The sequence below is a fragment of the Crocodylus siamensis genome, chromosome 3 (genome assembly GCF_052110815.1).
Source record: "Crocodylus siamensis isolate JL-2025a chromosome 3, ASM5211081v1, whole genome shotgun sequence".
NCBI classification, from domain to species: domain Eukaryota; kingdom Metazoa; phylum Chordata; order Crocodylia; family Crocodylidae; genus Crocodylus; species Crocodylus siamensis.
The window spans coordinates 189,368,715-189,391,637 of record NC_143397.1 but is presented as its reverse complement, the minus strand read 5'-3'; the positions used below and the strand labels follow the sequence as shown (position 1 = coordinate 189,391,637).

General features: G+C 41.2%; 1 protein-coding gene across 1 annotated transcript in view; it reads right to left on the bottom strand.

Moving 5' to 3' along the window:
* LOC149869243 (lipoxygenase homology domain-containing protein 1-like) overlaps positions 1 to 22,923 on the bottom strand; it is a 270,001-nt gene that overhangs the window by 70,314 nt on the left and 176,764 nt on the right. The window contains exons 37-42 of the mRNA XM_090037326.1: positions 16,224 to 16,375; positions 14,932 to 15,010; positions 10,970 to 11,101; positions 10,644 to 10,825; positions 9,082 to 9,168; positions 2,010 to 2,142 (exon numbers count right to left, since the gene is read on the bottom strand). Coding sequence (XP_089893452.1) covers positions 2,010 to 2,142; positions 9,082 to 9,168; positions 10,644 to 10,825; positions 10,970 to 11,101; positions 14,932 to 15,010; positions 16,224 to 16,375 — 765 coding nt within the window. The remainder of the gene's footprint in view (positions 1 to 2,009; positions 2,143 to 9,081; positions 9,169 to 10,643; positions 10,826 to 10,969; positions 11,102 to 14,931; positions 15,011 to 16,223; positions 16,376 to 22,923) is intronic.

The following is a 22,923-nucleotide window of genomic DNA, read 5'->3' as shown; positions in this document are numbered from 1 at the left end:
AGGCTATCACTTCCTACTTGCTAGCTTGCTCCTAGCAAGTGGGATTCAATACCTTTTCATTCTATACCATTATTATTATATTCATTCATTCCTTTCAAATCCTCTTTTTGTTTTTGTTATTTTATTTTTATTCTTTTTCTCCAGAAAAGAAATCTGTGCTTTTTCTCAGTGTGCATTCCATTCACTGTTCAGGGAAGCACAGAATATATTGCATGCTATAATATAGAGTTTATGCAGGAACACATACATTTATATATTTTATTTATTACATAAATACATAAACACATACACACATTAAATAAATATATATATATACACAATTATCTACATTTATACAGATCATATTACATTCAACCCGAAAGCTTGATAAGATATATTTCTCCAACTATTTAGTTGGTTTACTAAAAGATATCAGATTAACCCAGAGAACCTTTTTCTGCCAGTGCCATGTCCTTAGATCAACATGGCTACAACCTACACCCCTAGCATCTGTCTCCGGTCAACTGACCAGAAGGAGGCAGGGCTGGGGCTGGCAGGGAGAGTTCTCTGTCAGCTGCTATAGAAGAAGCTCCTGCAGGAAAGGAAAGAAAGGCTCTGTTACAGTTTGATTACCTGAGATGCTAGTGCTACTGTGCTGCTTACTTACCTGTTGTTATTTAAAGTGGTGGACCTGGCTGAGGCTGTAGGGGAGTAGGAGACCTCATTGGGGCACACTACCATGTCATGTTGAGTCCCCAGCACCAGTGAGGGCATGCCTCACCACACACACAAAATCATACGTCACGAGTTTTCCTTGTAAGCAGCTTGAAGTGGTTTCCCAGAAACCCCTGCACCTATCTCCTTGAAACCTGGTAAGCTTTATGGCCTCAGCAGGGACTATCATGCCTTCATTTGAATCAGGCAATAAATGACAAAGTTATAGGCATTTTCACAATTCCCCATTATAGCATATGGGCAAAACATCAAAACAGCAAAATAGTTTCAATGAAACAAAACAGAACAGTGCTTTGAAAGTAAACAAAATGTCAAAATGAAACACTGTCCCTTTGAAACAGAATTTGAAATGAAACAGTGCTGTTTCGCATGCCACTAATTACTGCCACCATCAATTAATTTGGCCTTGGAAAGTAGCTCAACTATTCTCATCGACATGCATTAATATTATTCACTATAGATAATAATCAATCATCATCCAGAATGACTTATGGATGACAACACATAGTTATTTAGCACATACTCTTTTAGGCAGCATGACAGACTGATTTTTAACCAGGGTTCTGTTAACTCTATGAAGAACTAAATGCTATACTATTTCCTTGATGTATAATTCTTCCTATTTCCAAGTGCTGAATTAGAAGCTGGAAGGAAATAGCTTCTAATGTTTGAAAAAAGGAAACTTCTCTTAATTTTCTTTTTAATGAATCAGGTCTCCTTGCCTCCCCTACCTTTGTTTTTTATTCTGTTGAGGGGGGGTTGTACATATTGTGTAAAACATATCTAAAGAAGGGTGACATTATCAGATTTGTAAAATATACTTATAGCAGAAGCCTTTAGCAGAAGTGTTTAGAAAACCCTCATGATCTTTTCTCTGCCCATAATTTTCTTAATTGTGACTTTGCATGGGCATTTTAAAACATAGGAGTCAAACGGTCAGATGGTATATGCTGGCAGAGTGCCAATGACTGCAATCAAACAACAATAATTTGGCTTTATATATTGTTGAGGTGTTCAAAGTGGTATTTAATTTAATGGAAACATTAAATACATATGTGCTATTTGCTTTAAAACAGTAAACATTTCAACATAAATTAAGCCTTTGTAGGCCTTGTTAAAGATCCAGCAAAATTTCATATAAATGCCTTAACCAAACATGTAAAAAATAATTGCCAATGGTTTTCCTAAAATACTTTCCAATCTTTCTTGTCATATTTATCCCAGTACTTGGATCACAGCAGGAAAACATTTTTTCATTGTTTTTTTAATTTATTTATTTATTTTCAGTGGCATACCTCTGAGTGGTACTTTATCTGGTTTGACTGCCGCTATCTCTGTCACGGTCTCTGACCCATCTTCTTCAAAGAGCCATTGGTCTGTAGTGTAAAATCCCAGTTCTTGCTTAGTGTCCAGGTCTTTTAGCCGAAGCTGCAAGCAGAAAAAGAAAACCCACAATCTTCGTGAGAAATGTCTTATTTTCACCCAAGAAAATTGCCATTTTTCATGAACAACAAACATAATTTACTCTATTTGCATGCTATCTGATTTTCTTATGAAGGAACAGCTACTACAGTCACTATGAGATTCAAATCCTGTAATAAGGCCCCCATCCAGGCATAAAAAGGTCTGACTGTATGGATCCAACTGAAGGATCAATGTCAAAATTCTATGGAAGTAGTAGTTGCTCTTCTAGAATTTTCAAATGAATTTGTAAATCTATAGCGGGATTATCTGTAAATGCCTATTTGTCTAAAGCCATTATGCTAATGTACATATGTTTCAACATATGTGTTATCTTAGCTGTTTATAGCTTTTGGTATTTTTGATTGTTTGGATCCAACTTGCTGTATAGCTGATAGCTGGGATTTTTAAAGCTGATTTATGGGAGCTACATGTCCCATTCCCTTTGGAACTCATTCAGACCTGCAATAGAATTTGGGCACCATAGTTCTAGCGACCTGCAGTGGCAACTGGTCATTTGATTTCTTTTAATTCCTTTGAAAATCCTACCCTAATACATTGCCATAGTAAAGGCTTTGTTGGCACTCCTATTTATAAGCCAGTGATTTCAGTTGTTCATTTTTATTGACCTTCCCCCCACCATCACCTTTTAGGTTGAAATTATCCAAGCTAGTTCTTGGCCTAAAAACTTTGTAAAAGAGTACTGACAACATCCTTCATGCCCATTCTTGTTGGAGGATGTGGGGGGGCTGAAGGGAAGGGTTTGGGAGAAAAGGTATTTTTTTATTACAACTAAAATAGCTCCCCGGCCAACTTACAAAATATACATTGAAAGTGATATGTACAAAAATATAGCTCTGTATACACATGTTCAAATTTTTGTGCAAGAGCTACAAGGTTAAGTGCAAGACTTGGATTTATACATAAATATGCACCTGCAGATATGATTTCTTAAGTTTTAAGCATTCTAGGAATGATGACTTTCTGTAGTAGTGTACTAGTGGGGGATGACTAGGAACCAGTCTTGGGTGCTGAACTACAGGAGGCACCCCTAGGCCCTGTCCAGCTGCAACCAGGTAACATTCCCCTGAGGGCAGAGACAAAATTAGTAAAGTCCCCTCAGTGCTGATTATTTTTCAAGTCATGGTGAGCCACCACATTGAACATATTTGGACTTCCTCTTCAATCTCACAGCTGAGCTACATCTTTCTTTTCCATATCCAATTATTCCAGTTTCATCACCATTTTTAAATACCTAGCAAACATCACCAAATAGGGGCCCACACAATTCTTCCAGAATTCCTCTGTTGCCCTCTCTCTCAATCTGTCACATATGGTTAGTGTGGCCCTGTCCTCCATGAGGTGGAGCAGGACCAGTTTGGCCTGCACCTCATCTGTACATAAATTTTTGGAGGATGCCAGGATTCTTGACAAGAATCCAGTTCCAGTCATGAATGGGGGGCTAATTAGCACATGGAACCTTTGTGAGGGATAGCTGAAGTACACACAGATCCTGAGAAGTGCTAAGCCATGGAGTCACCATGGCTTGGAATGCTGTTGACTCTGCTAGGGCCTAGTCCAGTGAGTTATATGGTAAATCATGAGCCTTCTAGCTTTGAACTAATATCACGTATACTTTGTACTATATATAAGTATCACTTCTTGGCTTCTTGTGAGCTAAGATCAAGTGTAGTCTCTCCACTGGTCTGGTACCCGAGCCAAAATGGATTTCAATGGCATTGTGTAGTGGAGGGTGTACCCCTGTTCAAATGACACCCTATGAGAGTCTTGTAATTGGCTTCCTACTAGCCAGCTTCCAATGGGAGGATCCTGGCTACATGCCTACTTTACGGAAATGGGGGACTTCTCCCTTTCTTGCCCCTGCAGCTCTTGGCTAAGAGCAAGCAAGACTCGGTGCCATCTGAGCCCCATGACTCTGGCCTTGAGCTTGCATGTAGGATGCCTGCTGATGGATTTGGAAGTATCTGAAGCCCCAGGATGAAAAGTCTGGAGTGGAGGATACTTGCCAAGTACAACACCAGATATGGCGTTTTAACAATTGAGTTTTGCTCAATCAAAAGGATTCAAAGCTGATCTGGCTACTTTGACCTGGAACAGAACAAATTTTCAAAATAACGCCCCCCCCCCAAAAAAAACCCCAACAAAACAACCCAACCTTTGTACTATATATAAGTAGGTACAAAAATGCTGCTTAAAATTTGTTTATGGAGTACCGCTGCTAAAACTTTCAGAAGTTTCAAAAAGGCAAAATTCATCAATTTTGGATCAAATAAGTCTATGGGTGCCTGTAGTAATTTCTCTAAATGCAAATGTTGCCCCTTACTTCCATGAACTCAGGAAGAGCAGGGTCTGACCGTAAGGAGGAGGGAAGAATTCAGGATGGGGGCTGGGGATGGGTGGGGGGCTACCTGACCTCCCAGATTTATATTCCCTGCTGTAGCAGTGGAAAGGGGACAAATTCAAGGCAAATCTCCAATAATTAGATTCTATACTTGGAAAATTATAACAAATTTGTAAATATTCCATATACAGAATCTAATTATTGGGGGGTCATCTTATATCATTTAGGGTCATCTTATATTTGAATAAATATGATAGATCTTCAGGCAAAGAGACCTTGAGAGAGGAGAACTCAAAGGTGCCTTCTACACATTACAGGTATTACATAATTAACTGGTTAACTGTGTAGTTATCTGTAAACCAGCTGCACATGTGGAGTTAACTATTACACAGGAAAAAGCTCCAACCAGCTATTAAGTTAGACCATGAACATGTGATAGCTGGTTGCCATCCAGCTTTACTTTATATGTTTAGCAGGGTCTTCCCTGGTTCTTGGAGCCCCATCAGCTGATGGGACTCCCAGCCACAGGGGTGCACCATGCCCAATGAAAAACTCCAGACCCTTGGGATCACAACTGCTGTGCTCTATAGGGCTCCATGGTTCAGGAAACCTCCAGGGCCAGAAGGTTTCCCTGTACCCCCAGGGAGAAGGGATCACCCTGCAGTTATCCTCCATCCCCAGGGGGTTCCCTTTGGCCCTGGGGAGGGGGACTATCCTGTGGCAGTCCTCTGGCTCCAGGGATTTCCCCACACCCAGGGGGGTGGGGGGATCATCCTTGCAGTGATCCTCCAGCCCCAGGGGTTTCTTGCAACCCCAGGGTTGAGAGATTACACCTGAGGCAATCCTCCAGGCCTGAGGGTGTGTGGACTGCATGGGGAGCCCTTCAGCTGCAGTGCAGGGGGCTCTCAGCTGTAGGAGCCTGCTTCTTGCCAGTACAGGGGGAGCCTGGAATTGGGGTCCCTCTGCATTGTCAATAAGGTGTGATAGGTTCTAATACATGACTGTGTGAATGGCATATTAGATCCCAACATACCTTAATTGTGTAGAGGGGGCCTCTGGTACAAATTTTATTTCTGGAGTACCTAGAATACAGACCATAAACTATATACAGATCTTTGAATCCTAAAGTTATAGACATTTAAGGGCACCAGATCTAAAGTCTGTCATACAGCAAACTTTATACCCATGAATCCCTGATCATACAAGGAGGTGAGCCCTTCAGTTCCTTTAGTGTTACATGCTTGGCACCTTGCAGACTTTTCCCAATACCATCATTTCTAGTACCAGTCACTTGTGAGAGACTTGTGTGGATTTTCTTGGAAGTTTAAAGCATTTAGAGCCATTGCCGCTTGTAGCAGGCTACATGTTTGCAGGGGCTGTAGCCCAGTGTAGCAGGCTGCATATACCAGGCTGTAGCAGGCTGTATGCCTCAGGGGATGCATACAGCACAGCTGTGGGCACAGATCCAGTGACTGGAGGCTGGCTAGGAGGAGTGCGTTAGCTGCTGAGAATAACTGGCTGGACAAAGGAAGCTGAAAACTCCCAGGTAAGGGAGAGGACAGAGGGAATTGAGAGAGGTCTCAGGCTGGCAGGTGCAACACAGAGCCAGGGTACTGTCTTGGGGTCTGGAAAAGACCCCAGAAGAACGAGACAGAGCAAGGAAAGAGAGGGAAGACTTGGAGGCTAGAGGCTGCAGCGCAGAGTGGGAGTGGCCCTCAGAATCTGGGGGAAAGACCACTAGGAGAGAGAGAAGGCTATGAGGCTAGAAGCAACAGAGTGAGTCAGATAAACCTCGTAAGGCCTGAGAAAAGAACCCTAGGGTTGTAAATTAACCCTGTATTGACTGTGTATGCATTTGCTTGCTGATATCTGATTTGTTTTATGCTGTTGTCTGCAGCGCAAGGATGTCCTGAACAATAAAGACAGTGTTAGCTGAGCTAACCCACTACATCACTATTTGTGCACTACTCTTGAAACTGCAATAACTGAAGTTGTTCATGCAAATGGTCAAGAAAAAAAGGCTAATGATTAGATTTTAAATGGCATATGAGTCCCATTGACATAAAAAACTTGATGAATGTCTTTGCACATGCAAAAACCTGATTTACAGGAGTTGCATGCAAAAAAACATAAGCAAGTAAATGTGAGCCAACTTTTATGGAAATTCTCAGCATCAGCATAAGTAAAATTTAGCCTTCTATATTAATGTGAATTGGAAGAATGCATTTAAGTTTAATCTCCAAATCAAAACAGTAACATTCTTCTTTAAAATACTGTATTTTTTTAAACAAATGAAAAGATGCCATTGCTGTAGTATATTGATCTTACAAAAGAATATAAACACTAGTCAGGGTTAGAATTACATGGTATCATCTGTTACAGAAGTGCAAGCACACAGAAAATTGTAGGAGGTGAGCAGTAAAATACTTAAGTTCTGAGCCTACCATAAGAGGTCATCAGCAGAACAGAGAAAATGACAGTGGCTGAAGGTGGCTAGTAAAAGGGGGCCATGCTTTCCTTGTGGCTGCATTTATAATCTCCATGCTTATGAAAATCTTGATGTCAGTGCTTGTTTATTTTATATAAGGATAAGACCAAAAGATGTGTCATCTTTTATCTTTTTATAGTCATATCCATGGCTTCCTAAAACTATCCATTAATTATAAACTTAAATATTCTATTCTCCATAGTGTTTCTGTTCCTCTGTAATATCTCTATTAGACATTGTGAATCATTTATAAATGGGCTAATAAATTGAAAACAAATGGTGTAAACGTATTAGCCTTTCCTGTTGTAGGTTAGAAATGCATCAGTAGAAAAGATTAAATATCTCTATAGTCAGACAATTGACCTGTTGGACTCCAGAAAAAATTAATGCAGCAAATTAACTGATTATTTAACCATGTATTGAACTATTTAAAAAATTAAACAGAAATAATAATGCTATCAGCAGTTGATTATCTTTCCACAGAAAATTAAACTTGTTTTCCATACAGAAAACTCTCTTTTAATTTGTGAGGTTCACATAATATTCTAGACTGACAGCCCTGAAGACTGCAAGCTCATATTAACTCACATAAGAGGCAACAGTGTGATATGGTTAGTATAGACATCTCTGCACTCTCCCCCTCCCTGTACATCCCAAAGTTAACCTAGATGAAACACATTTTGAGAGGATGGATTGGTCTGGTTTTCATACTGATTCTGCTCCTGCAACCTGTATTGAAACCACACAGCAAGGCAAGGGTTTTTTTGGGGTGGGGACTGAAAACTTTTATTAGACCAACTGCATGGGTGTGAGATTTTAGACAAGCTTTCAAGCAGAGTGCTCTTCTTTGGCTCAAAAAAAGAATCAGGCAACAGCATCAGCTAAATAATGAATAGAACCATAGCTTGTGAAAAACTCCATATGTAAATAAAAAGATAGTTGCTGACAGATGTGGGAGGGGACACCCCCCCCCCCCACACACACACTGCTTTACCATAAGAGGAAGTGCATTAGTTGAAACCAGTTCCCCAGCATGTGTATAGATCACACACTTCACCATGGCTTTTTGGCACTTTTATCTAACGCTGGTTCAATCAGCTACTACATAGACATGCCAAAAAGCCCCACTGAAGGTTGCAATCTATACAGAATTTAGGTGAGCTGGGTCAAACTAATGCAATGCCTCTTTTGGGCATGTGCTGTGCTCAGTGAGCTTAAACCAGTCTATGTGTAATTTCTGTCCCTAGCCAGGAGGGTTAAACAAACCAGATTGACTCTGAGGAAAATATGCTATAAACCAGCGAGCTCCCTTAGCAGGAATAGTTCAGTGCCACACCCATGACTGTCTTCAGGTGCTTTCCTTCCAGCAGTTTATTGACAAATCTAAAGTGTGCATGATAACACAAAGCAAAAGCTATTTCCTTAGAACCACGGCCTAGTAGCCTTTCTCTCTACATCTCTCTATCCCCACTCTTAGGAAGGGCATAACTTTAAAACCCTGCTGAATCATATGATAAGCAGATCGTAACCCTTTCTTGGTCATTCAAATGACAGCATTAAGGATAGTATTTTGGCATAAACTTATCTTCAAAGTGCATTTTAAGTCACAGCAGTGAAAATTCTGTGCTATGTCACTTCTTGGAACAAAGATGGATGTAAATATACACACGACACTGCTTTCCTGAATCAGGTTGCTGTGAGAGTATTTCCATGCAGAGAGCCACCCCTGCTAAGAATGTTCATCAACAGAAAATGTTGCCCCCTGTTCCCAGGTGGAATTGCCCTTAAATTGCAAGATGTGCTTACCAATCACTTCTATATGTGCTATCAGACATGCCTATTCAAATATCTTAGTTTGTTGAAGTCAATGACAAAACCGCTATTGACATAACAGCACCAGAAATTCATCCACTATTTCTGACACAATCCAATAATTATCATCATTCCATTATAAAGAGCCACTCCAATTTATGCAAGGAAATATACTTCCAGAACATATTTTTCTCTTGATATTATATAGGGTGTATCCATTTCAAATGTAGTTTATGTGAAATACCTTGTCAAGTTTAATTCCTCTTCTTAAGCACTGACTAGATAACACAAAAGCCACTTTTGTTATATCCCCAATATCATCAATAGTCACCTGTTAAAGGAAAAAATGTGAACTTGAATATGTATACATTATGCAATAATTTTGGTAACATAAGAGACATGACTGGAAAGATGCATGACACAAACAAGATCACTAAAACAGGAGATCTTAACAAAAGGCTGAGCAAGTTCCAATTTTGGAAAATTAATTTGACACACCCAATGATGTATATTTATGCTCAACAAAAAAAAAATCAAGTTTGAGTTATAGCTCCTAAACTATACAGTTCAACCCAAAAAGTAAAGAAAGGGGAGGGGGGAAGGAAGGGGAGAAGCAGATAAATCAAAATCTGTTATATTATATTTGTCATTTTTTCCTCAAAGTGCTTCTTGGCAGGATAACTTAGCTTCTACTGAACAAACAGGCACTCAGAAACTAAGACAAAATGTAACAGTTCTGTTTACATGTGTTTTGGTGTCAGCATAAGGTAGCTGTGGCTCCTGTAAATTACACAGTAGCCAGCTATGCATGGAGTTTTATACTGGTAGGGTAATTGAGGGAGATCAGTTTGCAGATAGTGAGTGATGATGCGTGTAGATTATATAAAATACCTTTTGAGGTTTAATTCCTCTTCTCAAGCACCAAGTAGATCAGAGTTTCTCAACCCATGGTTTGTAAGAATATATGAAAGGGTTGCAAACAAACTTTAAAAATAGATCAATAAACTTTAGAAATGGATTTCCCTTTAAAGAAGAAAAATGTTGGGAATTGTGGCTTTTCCCTTGCAGGCTGGCAGAGTTCCAGCTTGCAAGGCGCTGCTTGGCACCCCCTACCACACCCACCCACTCCCTGCCCTATATTCTGGGGTAGGGAGCAGCAGGTCAGGAGTGAGGGGCATTGGGTTGGCACTGGTCATTGATGTTTACAAGTGGTCCTGGTACAAGGCTGAAAACCACTGTACTAGATAACACCAAAGCCACTTTTGTGTTATCATAATGCTTAGAGAAAGCCTTTTGTACTTGGCTTTCTAATAATTGAAAAAAAGTTGATATTTTTATACGGAAGTTATGGAATTAATATTCATACGTTTGGGTGTTCACCTTTATTTGTGACTAGAGGTAAGCCTGGTGATTTGTTCTTTACTTTGATTGTAACCATACCTAGGCTCAGGATAGTGTGAACAAAAGACTAACTGAGACTATGAAGTAAAATGCAGATGATCTGTGGAACTATTTTTGCTTTTTATAAGATAAATTGCCTAAACAAGTCTAATTCCAATTTTGTGAGCATGTGTGTGTATGCTAATAGCTGCTCAAAAGTAGGTATCAACAGCGTAATGTGTTAGTCCTTGTGTGACTTCCCAGAAAGGTGATGTTTTTCTTGGTGCCTGTGAGATGTTAAATATTAGACTGATCAATAAGAAAATCTATATGTACAATATGACAGTCACTAAATACAAATGCAGTGCATATTTCCTAGCTGTACAGTTAAGATTTGTATAAGATAAAATAAAATAAGAAACCAACCAAAAATGGCTCATTTTTCAGATTCTGAACTTTCTGTACAGAGGACTTTCTTTTTGTTCCAAATACGATAAGTTGAATATCAGGTATTTTTTCTGGTATATTTGTACAGTTCGTGCACATTTGCCATCGGCCTCTGCTTTTAGTATCAAAGTCTTTTACAAGGTCAGAAGTCACAGATGTTTCTACAATTAATGGAAATACATATTCAGAATACATTTTATAGTTAACCAAAAAAAACTTTACATTTGTTTCTAAAATGTGACTTCCTCGTTTAAAGTAATTCAACACTGATTTATATAAACAAAGAACAATTTTACTGGTATTACCTTTAAGGGGGATTGCTACTTCTACAAAATCTTTCTTTGAAAGTTTACTGATCCAGTCATTGTGAACAAAGTTGTGTGTGGTAACAGGATAACTGCCTTCCTTTATCACAATTTTTTCCAGGAACCAGTCATCTGATTGAAACAAAGTATTAGTAATTCATTACTTTTGGATTTAAAACAATTAGAAATTTCTCTCTTGAGCACATCTTCTCCCCTCCCACCCTCAACTGGTTAACTGATGCTATGTTGTACAGAAAAGGATCCCATCCTTGCAGTGTTTTGAAACTGAAGTTCCATTGGTTTCACTGAGAATACTGGAAGATTTATGGCCTCACTTCAGTAAAAGGTTTAAGTACACACTTAATACCTTTATTAAAATGGGGGTTGTACCATGTTGTATAGGTGCATAGATTCTACAAGATAATGAGATCTTCTTATGAGGTTGTGAATGGGCTCTTGACTCAAGTGGAAATGGAGAGCAAATCACAGAAGACTTTCAGGACCTTGTAATATCAGCCTATCAATAATGGATATGACACTCAAAGACCAAGAGTTTTTTCCCCTTTCACAGAAGGAATATTACTGACCTGAAAATGCAATATATGCACATAACATAGTGCTTCTATAACATCATTTGCTGTATAACAGTAAATTTCTCCCAAAGTTTATCATCATTAGGTTAGAAAAGAGCTAGGCATCACATTAATTGGAAAAAATAAAAAGTTGGAAAACTTGGTCCATAGTAAGGGTGTGAAAAATGGGTCCTATTCAATTTGGATTCAGATTTGGCCTGAATCAGGGACAGTGATTTGATCAATGGCCATGATCCAGACCACCGATTACTACCCCATGGTCCTAATCCATGTGGGTACTAATGATGCAGCCAGGAGAAGCCCTGATCACCTGATGGCGGACTACCACACTCTGAGGGGTGTGCTGAAGGAGATAGGTGCACAGGTGGTATTCTCTTCTGTTCTACCAGTGAGCGGACATGGAAGATGGCATGAGATGTGCATCGCAGAGACCAACTGGTGGCTTTGGGAATGGTGTCTTGAGGCGGGCTTTGGCTTCCTTGACAAAGGCCCGCACATCACGACGAGAGACATGCTCAGGTGGGATGGGCTCCACCTTTCCCCTAAAGGTAAGTGTGTGTTCTCTTCTAGGTTGACGGATCTCCTCTGGTGGGCTTTAAACTAGGCTCTTCACGGGAAGGGGAAGATAAGGGAGGAGGAAGCCTTGGACCGCTAAACCAAGCAGCACTCACAAGTACAGCCCAGCCTAGACCGACAAGCGGAACATATACACAGGTAAGCAAAAGGGGCCAGGGCAATGCTGTGATTAGGGGGCAGTGCACACATCCACAGGACGCTTCAAATGCCTCTACACAAATGCTCGTAGTATGGGAAACAAGCAGGAGGAACTTACCCTCCTGCTAGCTGACACCAACCCAGACATAGAGGGGCTCACTGAAACATGGTGGGACCCAACGCATGACTGGGTGGTGAATATCAAGGGCTATAGGCTGTACAGGAGGGACAGGACAGGGAGGAAAGGCAGGGGTGGGCGCTCTACATTAAGGAGGAATACACATCCTCACCAGGTAGCACAGTGTCAGAGGAGGGGCACATGGAAGTGCTCTGGGTTAGCATACAAGGCAGTTGAGGGGAAAGAGACTTAATGGTGGGGGTCTACTACAGACCACCCAACCAAGGGGAAGAGCTAGACCAGGAATTTAAGAGGTAGACCAGGAATTTAAACCAACAAGCGAAGCAATCAAACAGGTAAGAGAGAGGGGCCAGGGTAACGTTGGGACTAGGGGGTCAGTACACACACCCACAGGAGGCCTCAAATGCCTCTACACAAACACTCATTGTATGGGCAACAAGCAGGAGGAACTCACCATCCTGCTGGCTGACACCAGCCTGGACATAGTGGGGATTACAGAAACGTGGTGGGACCAAACGCATGATTGGGCAGTCAATGTCAAGGGCTATAGGCTGTACAGGAGGGACAGGATAGGAAAGAGGGGTGAGGGTGTGGCGCTCTATATTAAGGAGGAATACACGTCCTCGTTAATTAGCAAGGAGCCAGGGGAGGGGCACTCTGAAGTGCTTTGGGTCGACAAGGCAGTCGAGGGGAAAGGGACTTAATGGTGGGAGTCTACTACAGACCTCCCAGCCAGGGAGAAGAGCTTGACCAGGAATTCTTGGGTCAGCTCACAGAGGTAGTGAAGGCTAAGGATGTGGTTGTCATGGGGGACCTGAATTTCCCGGACATCTGCTGGGAAGAGCAGTCAGCCAGGTCTGAACACTCACGTAGGTTCTTGGCCAGAGTGCAGGACCTCCATCTAACCCAGGAGGTGCACAGCCCCACCAGGGGGGACGCCTTGTTGGACCTAGTGCTGGCCACAGGTGATGACCTGGTGAGGGGGCTGCGGGTGCTCGACCACCTGGGCGACAGCGATCATCGCCTGCTAGAATTCACCATCCAGCGCAAGGTGGCAAAGGCATGCAGTAAGGCAGCAGCCCTAGATTTTAGGAGGGCAGACTTCAACAAGCTAAGGAGGATAGTTGGAGAAGCGCTGAGGTCCCGGGGGGGAGGGGAGCCAGGTGTCCAAGGAGAGTGGTCGCTCCTTAAGGAGACGATCCTCCAAGCCCAAAGGAAGGATCAAAGGGAGCAGGAGAGCACACAAGCCTCTGTGGCTCACCAAAAGAATCCGGGAATGTCTCCTTGCTAAAAAGGAGGCTTATACCCAGTGGAAAGAAGGGGTCATCACCAGGGAGGGCTATTCTGTAGTTGCTTGGTGATGTAGGGGGGCAGTTAGGAAGGCCAAGGCAGAGATGGAACTGGGACTAGCTTCCCAGATTAAGGACAATAAGAAGTCTTTTTTTAAATATGTAGGGGGTAAAAAGAAGGTCCCGGGTAATGTGGGGCCCTTGCAGGACGACATGGGTAACTTGGTCGTCACACCAGATGGCAAAGCTAACATGTTTAATGATTTCTTTGCCTCCGTCTTCCTAAGTAGGGACCAGAACAGCCACCTCCCTGCTGGGCCCCCTCGGGCCCCGGGGGAGGCACACCTGGGCCACGAGTTAGCGAGGATTTAGTTAGGGAGCTTCTGGAGGGGTTGGACGTATTCAAGTCAGCCGGCCTGGATGATCTCCACCCTAGAGTTCTAAAGAAACTGGCCGAGGTCATTGCAAGTCCCCTGGCACAACTTTATGAGCACTCGTGGTGCTCTGGTGAGGTACCAGAGGACTGGAAGAGGGCCAACGTGGTCCCCATCTTCAAAAAGAGAAGGCTGAGGGGGAGATCTAGTGGCCTGTTACAAACTAGTTAGAGGGGACCAGCTGGCATTGAAGTAGTCCCTGTTTCCCCAAGCACTACCAGGAGTGGCTAGGAATAACGGTCACAAGCAGGCAGAGGGTAAATTCAGAATAGACGTTAGGGCCACATGTGTAGACACAGAGACTTTACTGTGGAGCTAATTAGGCAGCTCCACATTAAATGTCTTTTGTAGGTACACCTACTGTGTATTAAGTGAAGGCACACAGTTCCTCTGGAGCAACTAACCCAAAGTGAGTTTCCACTTCCTAATAGCTTAGAATTTGTTTGTCCATACTGTTACCTGATTGATTTTTGGTTTTTGTTTCTTTGAAGGAAGAGGTGGGAATATTTGATCCTAACTGGTTAAGGGTTGATGATGTTACTCTTAATAAAAATACCCATAATAAAAAATGTCGGATTGTAAAAACAGTGTCCTCATAGGAGGTGGGGGGAAGATGGCCAAATGAACATGTATAAACTAGCTAAGTCATACACTTCACTGGAAAGCAAAACTTGTTGACAAGACATGCAGGACAAAGAACAATGTACAAACAAGCTGCCATGTATGATAGGTGTTATATACTATTGAATACTCAATAGACATCATTTTAACATGAAAAATAAGTGTATTATACCTTTTTTGAGACTCTTAAATCCAACAAGAACTTGGTTCAGTTTGCCAAGGTGTACTGCTTTGATTTTGAAAACATCCACCTGTGGAATGAAAATAATTTAAATGGTAATTTTGTTCTGGTAAGCTTGTATCTGGTTGTAATGATTTAGTAATTTAGCTTTGCATATGTGTGTATTGCTTTGTATATCAGTGTAATTAAGTTTATGCTACCCATATCATTTAATTTATTTCAAGCTTACTATGAAACAGTATGTGCTATAATTGATATTTCCAGTGTCAACAACTAGAAATAAGTATGTCATTTAAAATTCTGAAATAGTATTATAGGAAATGCTCATTTTTTAGAAAATTTAGTGCTCAGATGAAATTTCCAATTAATTGCTCATTTTTGTTGGCTTTTAGAGGGAAATAAATTGATCAGATCAATTATAATTGTAATAGAAACTGGCATTATCCAGAGTTCCAAAGGAATTTAGCATATGACTATTACTGATTTCAGCACAATTGATTCCAACAGAAGTTATGTACCAGAATATCTTCATCAATCTGGCACCTATGAAACAGTAAGATAGGAACTACATACCTATATTTTTTCTGTAGAAACTTTATCTATAGTATAAAAGCTCCCCAAGTATATACATCTGAATCATGAAGTTCCTAGGGTGCATCTATACTGCTTGCAAAGCACTAAAGAATGCTGCCAAGAATCATGGCCCTGACTACCTGCTGCTTCTCTCTGCATACCAAACCCAGAAATGAGATGGTGAAGCTGTCCCAGGGGTGTCCCCTGTTGCTGCTCTGAACTTCTTTCAGTACTCTGGAATACTTGACAGCTGTGACAGAGGGCACTCTGAGGGCATCTTCACTGCCTCTGGATTTGGCACAGGCAGAGAGGAAGTATAGTAGCAAGTATACCCTACAACTGTATTAACCACTTTCACAGCTGCACCACTCTGGTAGCTCACAATCCTATGGTTGGTCCCTGTAAGTGCCCCATTTTATACTTAGCATGCACTTCCACTAGGGAAACACTAGATAAATGTCTGCCTCAAGGTGTCTGTATTACAAATACCTACACATCATTAGCTTCCTAATATGCTGTACTAATAATTCATAAGCGAGGTCATGTTGCATCCCTGAGACTGTTGCTTTTTAAAAGTAGGTAAAATGTTTTTTATATGGTATTTTTAGGTTTGTAAAGTAATTTTAATATTCTTGACTGAAAGAGGCTCTGTAAATATGTAAATTTAAAGACATTTGCAACTTCACTTATATTTTCGTCAGTTGTTTTACCTGCCCTCTAGCAAAAGTGATTGGACCACTTCTTGAACTAAGCCATCTCTTCCCAGAGTCACCTCTTTCGCCTTGAATACAAAGATATGCTTCTCCACTGGCATCTTCTTTCTTTAGGTCTCCAGTATGCACGTAAATGGAGTACTCCACAACTGAAAGGCACAAAGAAAGAAAAAGGTAATATCATGAAAGAAATCCTCAATTTTTCTTCTTGCCCCATAATTAGACTACTAGATTGTATTGCATTGCTTTGTGTGAGAACCACTTGATACATTTTTAAACAAGGAAAAGTCCATTACTCTGTAATAGTAGAGAGAGGGCGCCATGTTAGCCTGACATCAGGCAGAAGGCTAGGCCATGTGGCACTTTAGAAACTAACTAGAGTGTGCAGAAAGGCATAGACTTGCATCAGGAACAGCATACTTGATCAGATGCTATGAACGGACTTTCAGAGAGCAGGGGTACTAAACAAAACAGAATAAAGCAATTTATATACAAAGAGCAGGGAAAGGGGAAAGGAGCATTGCTGTGAGAGGTGAAGGTAGAGTGAAGAGATGAAAAGGGATAAAAAAGCAGTTAATCCACTGAGGGACATCAGGGTTATAAAAACTAGTCCAGGTAATGGAACAAGAATCCAGCATCTCTTTGCAAACATATGTAACATAATCTAGTTTGTGAATGCTTTCTTGTTCTGAAATTTTGTGTTCAACTCAGTTTTTATAGTTTTCTTCTTTAAGAAGAGATACTCTGAGGTCAATGGATACTGATTTGACATCAATTCCAGAAAGACACAAAAGCCTGTGGCAGAACATTTCAATCTCAGTGGATATTCTATCACTGACCTCAGAGTAGCTGCTATAGAAAAATATAGTCTGAGTGTTGCAGCCAGGATATCTGAAGAGGCAAGGGTTGTTTTGGTCATATCTTTTATCAGACCAATGGTATAGTGGGGAGAGATGTTAAACAAACTTTCAGGCAAAAAGTGCCCTTCTTTTGTGCCCTAAAATGTGTCTGACATCTCTACCAACTATTCTGTTGGTCCAATAAAAGATATCACCAAAATATTCTTGTTTCCAGTACTATATAATGGCACCTTTAAAGTCTGTAGTAAAAGAAGTTGCCCAATCCCACACATAACTGTATAAATCAACCTTTTGTTGAGTTATTAATTACCATGTATTTGTATTATGGCTTGACTCCAGAAGCTGCTACAGGGTCCATTGGGCTGGACCCTGTACAAACACACACAGAATAAGACAAGATCCCTTCCCTAGGCAGCTTACAATTGAAATAGGCAAGGCAGGCATGCATATTTGTAGGGAGGTGTGGAGGAAGTTATTTATTACTGCTTGGAACCCCTTGAAATGTACTGTCCATATGGACATTCTCATTTGAGGGCATGTTCAGTTCTTCTGACCAGAGATGCTTTTTGCTTTATCAGCACCTGTAAAGTGAGGTTCAGTACCTCCCCTGTCGCTTTCCTCCCTAACACCATAGGATAAAGGGCAATGGGCATTTCTCACTCCTGAAATGGAATAACAAGGACACTACAATGGGTTTTATCCCTGGATGCACTGAGGATAGGAGAACCTGAACTGAATCTTGCTTCACCTTGTAGATCATCCCCAGAATCCAAATCATGGGAGTGTACAAAAAGGTTTCATGAGCATGGTAGGCAAACACGTCTGAAAGAGCCAGCCCCCTCTGGATCTCAGTAAACTGACATTTTCCATTGATGTGATTTGTGGACAGATCTAGCAGTTATCCAAACAGAAAATGTGCTGCCAAACTGAATGTTTTGGATAGATGGTGTTTGCATAACTGATACTCTACAGAATCTCCTGGTAAATAACCACATCAGAAATATAAGAAATATGTTCTTAGTTCTGATAGGAGCTGTACAGGGTCTTCATAAAGTCCCTGTGCACTTTTAAACTTCAATAACTTAGGTTGTAAATATGATAAAAACAATCTGTGAACAGCATTTAAAAGCAAATTTATTAAAGTTTTAGGACAACTAGAGTACACAGTTCTGGACTTCAACATTACCACCATCTATCATGATACAGTGCTCAATCCAATCTTCCAACTCCTTGAAAACTTTTCCCAGTTGCTCTTGAGTTATTGCACTAATTCTATTGGTGATCCCAGCCCTATGTTCCACCAAAGAACATGGTTTTGACAAGTAAACTACACTTTTAACATGTCCCCATAGAAGTCCAACGGTGACAGGTTAGGTGTACGAGGTGGCCAAGCAATTGGTCCACCTCTCCCTAGCCACTTCTCTGGGAAAATGTCATTCAGAACGTAGTGGCATGGAGCCACTAGAATAAGAATAATAAGAAATTATTCTTATTTTTTAAAGAATAAATTAATTGTTACTTATGAGGCCTAGCATTGGGTACTCTAATTGTCATAAAACTTTCATAAATTTGCTTTTAAATGCTGTTTACAGAACGTTTCTATCATACCTACAACCTAAATTATTGAAGTTTAAAAGTGCACAAGGACTTTATGAAGACCCTGTATCTTCAAGCAGAATTGCATATATGGATATATGTGGTTCTTGAGAACTTCCCGGAGGCAATTCAGGATGTAGCAATTCAGATCCTTTAGCTTCCAGAGCACAAGTCTCAACACTTTAACTTCTGCTGGTTTACAGTAATACAGGATTTATGATACACAGATTAGCTATTCTATTCAGAAAGTGGAAATAATATATCCATTATTGTACTTAAAAAATAATAATCAAGAAGCCACTTTATGTTGCAGTGTTGCACAATGTTATTGGTTCATCAACCAATATAAGCACACCTTGAATGTGTTAAGGGTGATGAACTGACTGATAAGTTCATACTTAGTCATTAGTTATTGTTTAAAAACTGATTTTCTGAGGGGTTGAAGACTCATCAAAATCCATGGATCTGCAAAAGTCTATTAATCTCAGATTGCCTCAGAGTTTTAGCTCCCATACCTGCCAAATAGTTTTACCTCCCATACAGTGTTATGCTGTAGAAATCCTAGAGATTACACAATTTAGGACCTGCATGGAAAAGAATACACAGGAACTGTTACAGTGTCTTGTAACTGATAATGTCTTTGTTACGGTTTGTTTCTTGGTGTAAATGCATTGAAAAAGAAACATTTATGAAAAACTTCATCAAAATTTAGCCATACCACACATCCACTTGACAGACTTTCCTATACTCAATTGATGGTTATTTAAGAATGACTGTTAAAAACACACAGAAAAATAAGCTACCACAAGCTAAAGCTGTCATTTATTTTCATGCGTGGGTGATGGTAAAAGAGGGAAAAAAGTGTTCTGCAAGATATTTATTTTTAAACTTTTCCTATCACTCCTTTCACAAGCTGGAGCTATTCATATTGAGTGGTATAATCAAGAGGACTGAATTCAAATATTGTGACATTTTATACAGCTTTTTCTTTAATACTTCTAAAATATAAAAAAAGATGGTATCACTGTAGTAAGGGATTTTAAAGACCAATTTTGCATACCCAACTGCAAAATTAATATCTAAAAGAGTTTAACAAATGATAAGGGCTGTATCTATCTACAAGGATAATAAAGATGTTACATGTTTTAACACATTTCTGTATTTAAAACATCTTTTTTTTTAAAATCTTTTGACTGTGTGACAATAACAGCTGAAGAAGCCTGGGTGTCTGAGAAGAACTTTTATTTTAAGGTGGCATAATTTACTCAAGGACTTCCCCCATAACTTCATTTATTTCAAGCAGTCTGGGCCTTGATCCAGTAAACCACTTGCGAGTCAATGGCATTATTCATGGGCTTGAAGTTCAGAAAGAGGCTTAAGTGATTTTCTAGATTTGAGTCTTAATGTGTGCCATCAGTTTAAAGGTCACTGACCCATAATAATGTAAATCAGCACATGTCCACTGAGGTCAATAGAGTGGCATTGATTTGCACCAGCTGAAAAATCAGGTTCATAATTTAAAGAAAAATAATTTAAAGGAAAAGCCCTGCCCAGGTAGTATTCTGGCAACAAGTTTCATAGATTCATAGATGTTAGGGTCGGAAGGGACCTCAATAGATCATCGAGTCCGACCTCCTGTCTAGGCAGGAAAGAGTGCTGGGTTCAGACGACCCAAGCCAGATGTCTTTCTAACCTCCTCTTGAAGACCCGAGGGTAGGGGAGAGCACCACCTTCCTTGGGAGCTCATTCCAGATTTTGGCCACTCTAACTGTGAAGTTCTTCCTAATGTCCAGTCTAAATTGGATCTCTGCTGGCTTATGGCCATTATTTCTTATAACCCCCAGGGGCGCCTTGGTGAGTAAAGCCTCATGACTTCCCTTCTGCACCCCCATGATGAATTTATAGGCAGCCACAAGGTCACCTCTCAACCTTCTCCTGTGGAAGCTGAAGAGGTCCAGGTACCCTCGTCTCTCCTCGTAGGGCTTAGCTTGCAAGCCCTTAACCGTATGAGTGGCCCTTCTCTGGACCCTTTCCAGGTTAACCACATCCCTCTTGAAGTGTAGCACCCAAAACTGGACACAGTACTCCAACTGCGGTCTGACCAGTGCCCGATAGAGGGGAAGTATCACCTCCTTGGTTCTGTTTCCATGCATCTGCTGATGCACGATAAATCAGCTTTGCTGATGACTTCGTCACACTGATGAATCATGTTCATCTTGGAGTCCACTAGGACTTCTAGATCCTTTCTGCTTCTGTGCTGCTGAGCAGGTCATTTTCTAGGCAGTAGGTGTGCTGGACATTTTTCCTCCCTAGGTGCAGCACCTTGTATTTCTCCTTGTTAAATTGTATTCTATTGTTTTCTGCCCATTTGTCAAACCTGTTCAGGTCTGCCTGTAGTTGTTCCCTGTCCTCTGGGGTGACCACTTCTCCCCATAGTTTTGTATCATCTGCAAACTGGGACAGAGTACACTTCACTCCCTCGTCCAAGTCACTGATGAAGACATTGAAGAGTATTGGTTCAAGGACCAAGCCCTGTGGGACCCCACTGCCCACATCCTTCCAGGTTGATACCAACCCATCCACCACCACTCTCTGGATATGACCTGCTAGCCAATTTGCCACCCACTGGACTGTGTAATCATCCAAGTCACAGTCTCTTAATTTGTTCACCAGTATGGGGTGGAATACTATATTGAAGGCCCTCCCGAAGTCTAAGTAAACGATACCTACCCCTACTCCTGCGTCCAGGTGCTTTGTAACCTGGTCATAAAAAGAGACTAGATTAGTCAGGCATGATCTACCTGCTAAGAACCCATGCTGGTTTCCCCTCAGCATAATTTTTCCTGCTGGGCTCTCACATATGTGAGCCTTAATAATCTTTTCAAAGACTTTACCAAGGTTGGAGGTGAGACTGACTGGCTGGTAGTAGCCTGGATCCTCCTTCCTCCCCTTCTTGAAAACAGGGACCACATTGACCTGTTTCCAGTCCTTTGGGACTGCCAAGTTGTTCTGCCATTGGAAAAAAAGATGACTTGGCAGGCAGGTTTCCATGGTTCAGAGGTACAGTACTATTATGATACACCTAAAATCTCATCCTGCTTACCTTGTCACCCCCTGAAGACAGTAAAGCTACTTGTGTAAGCCGAGAAGGGTTTAACCCATGGGTGTTCAAACTGCTGCCTATAGGCCAGATCCAGTCACCAGAGACATGTCATCCATTCAACAGGGCTCTCCATAAGTTCAAAGACTTGGCAGCAGGGGAATGACAGGGACAGCATGACTCTGCCCACTAGATTGGAAGGGCAGGGCTGCGCAAGGCCTGATTTGGAAGGGTAAGGATACTATGGGGTACTAGGACTTGATCCCAGAACAAAGGACAGTCCCATCATGTGGGGCTGGCACAAGGCATGGTCTAGGTGTACAGGGGGTGGCCAAGGCTGTGCAGGGCCTAGTCTGGCCTGTGGACTGGGCCCACACTGCTCATCTGGCCCACGGGGCAAAAAGGTTGGGCACCATCAGTTTAGTCCATAGACTCCATTTTAGCTAACAAAGCATAGTCACGTATCTAAATGACATTCATTATCTTAACCACTTATATCCAGAATCAGTAATGTACCTGTGCACACCTTAACTTTAGTCACAGGAGTAGCTGTATTGAATTCAAAACACTTGCAGTCAAGGCAACTATTCATGTATTTAAAATACATGCATCTAAACTGGTTTTTTGTAATCAGGGCATGTCTACACATGCATTAATGCTATTTGGCTTTACTGTGCAGTAAATTTCATACCTGTGCAGGTGCTTATGCTGGTAGTAAATTTCATAGATTTTATAGCTTTTTAGGGTCAGAAGGGACCTCAGTAGATCACCAAGCCTGACCCCCATTCTCTGAGCAGGAATGACCACTGGGGTCAGATGACCCCAGCCAGGTACTTGTCCTGTCTCCTCTTAAAGACCCCACAGGTAGGGGAAAGCCCCACTTCCTTTGGAAGCCCATTCCAGATTCTGGTAACTTTTTACCATGAAGAAGTTCTTCCTGATGTCCAGTCTAAATCTGTTCTCTGTCAGTTGTGGCCATTGTTTCTAGTTTCCTCAATGGGCACCATGGTAAACCAAGTATCTCCTCTTCCTTGCTGCCTGCCCGCTCCTGATGAATTTGTAGATGGCCAAAGATCATCTCTCAGCCTTCTCTTGTAGAGGCTGAAGAGATCCAGGTCCTTCAATCTCTCCTCATAGGGCC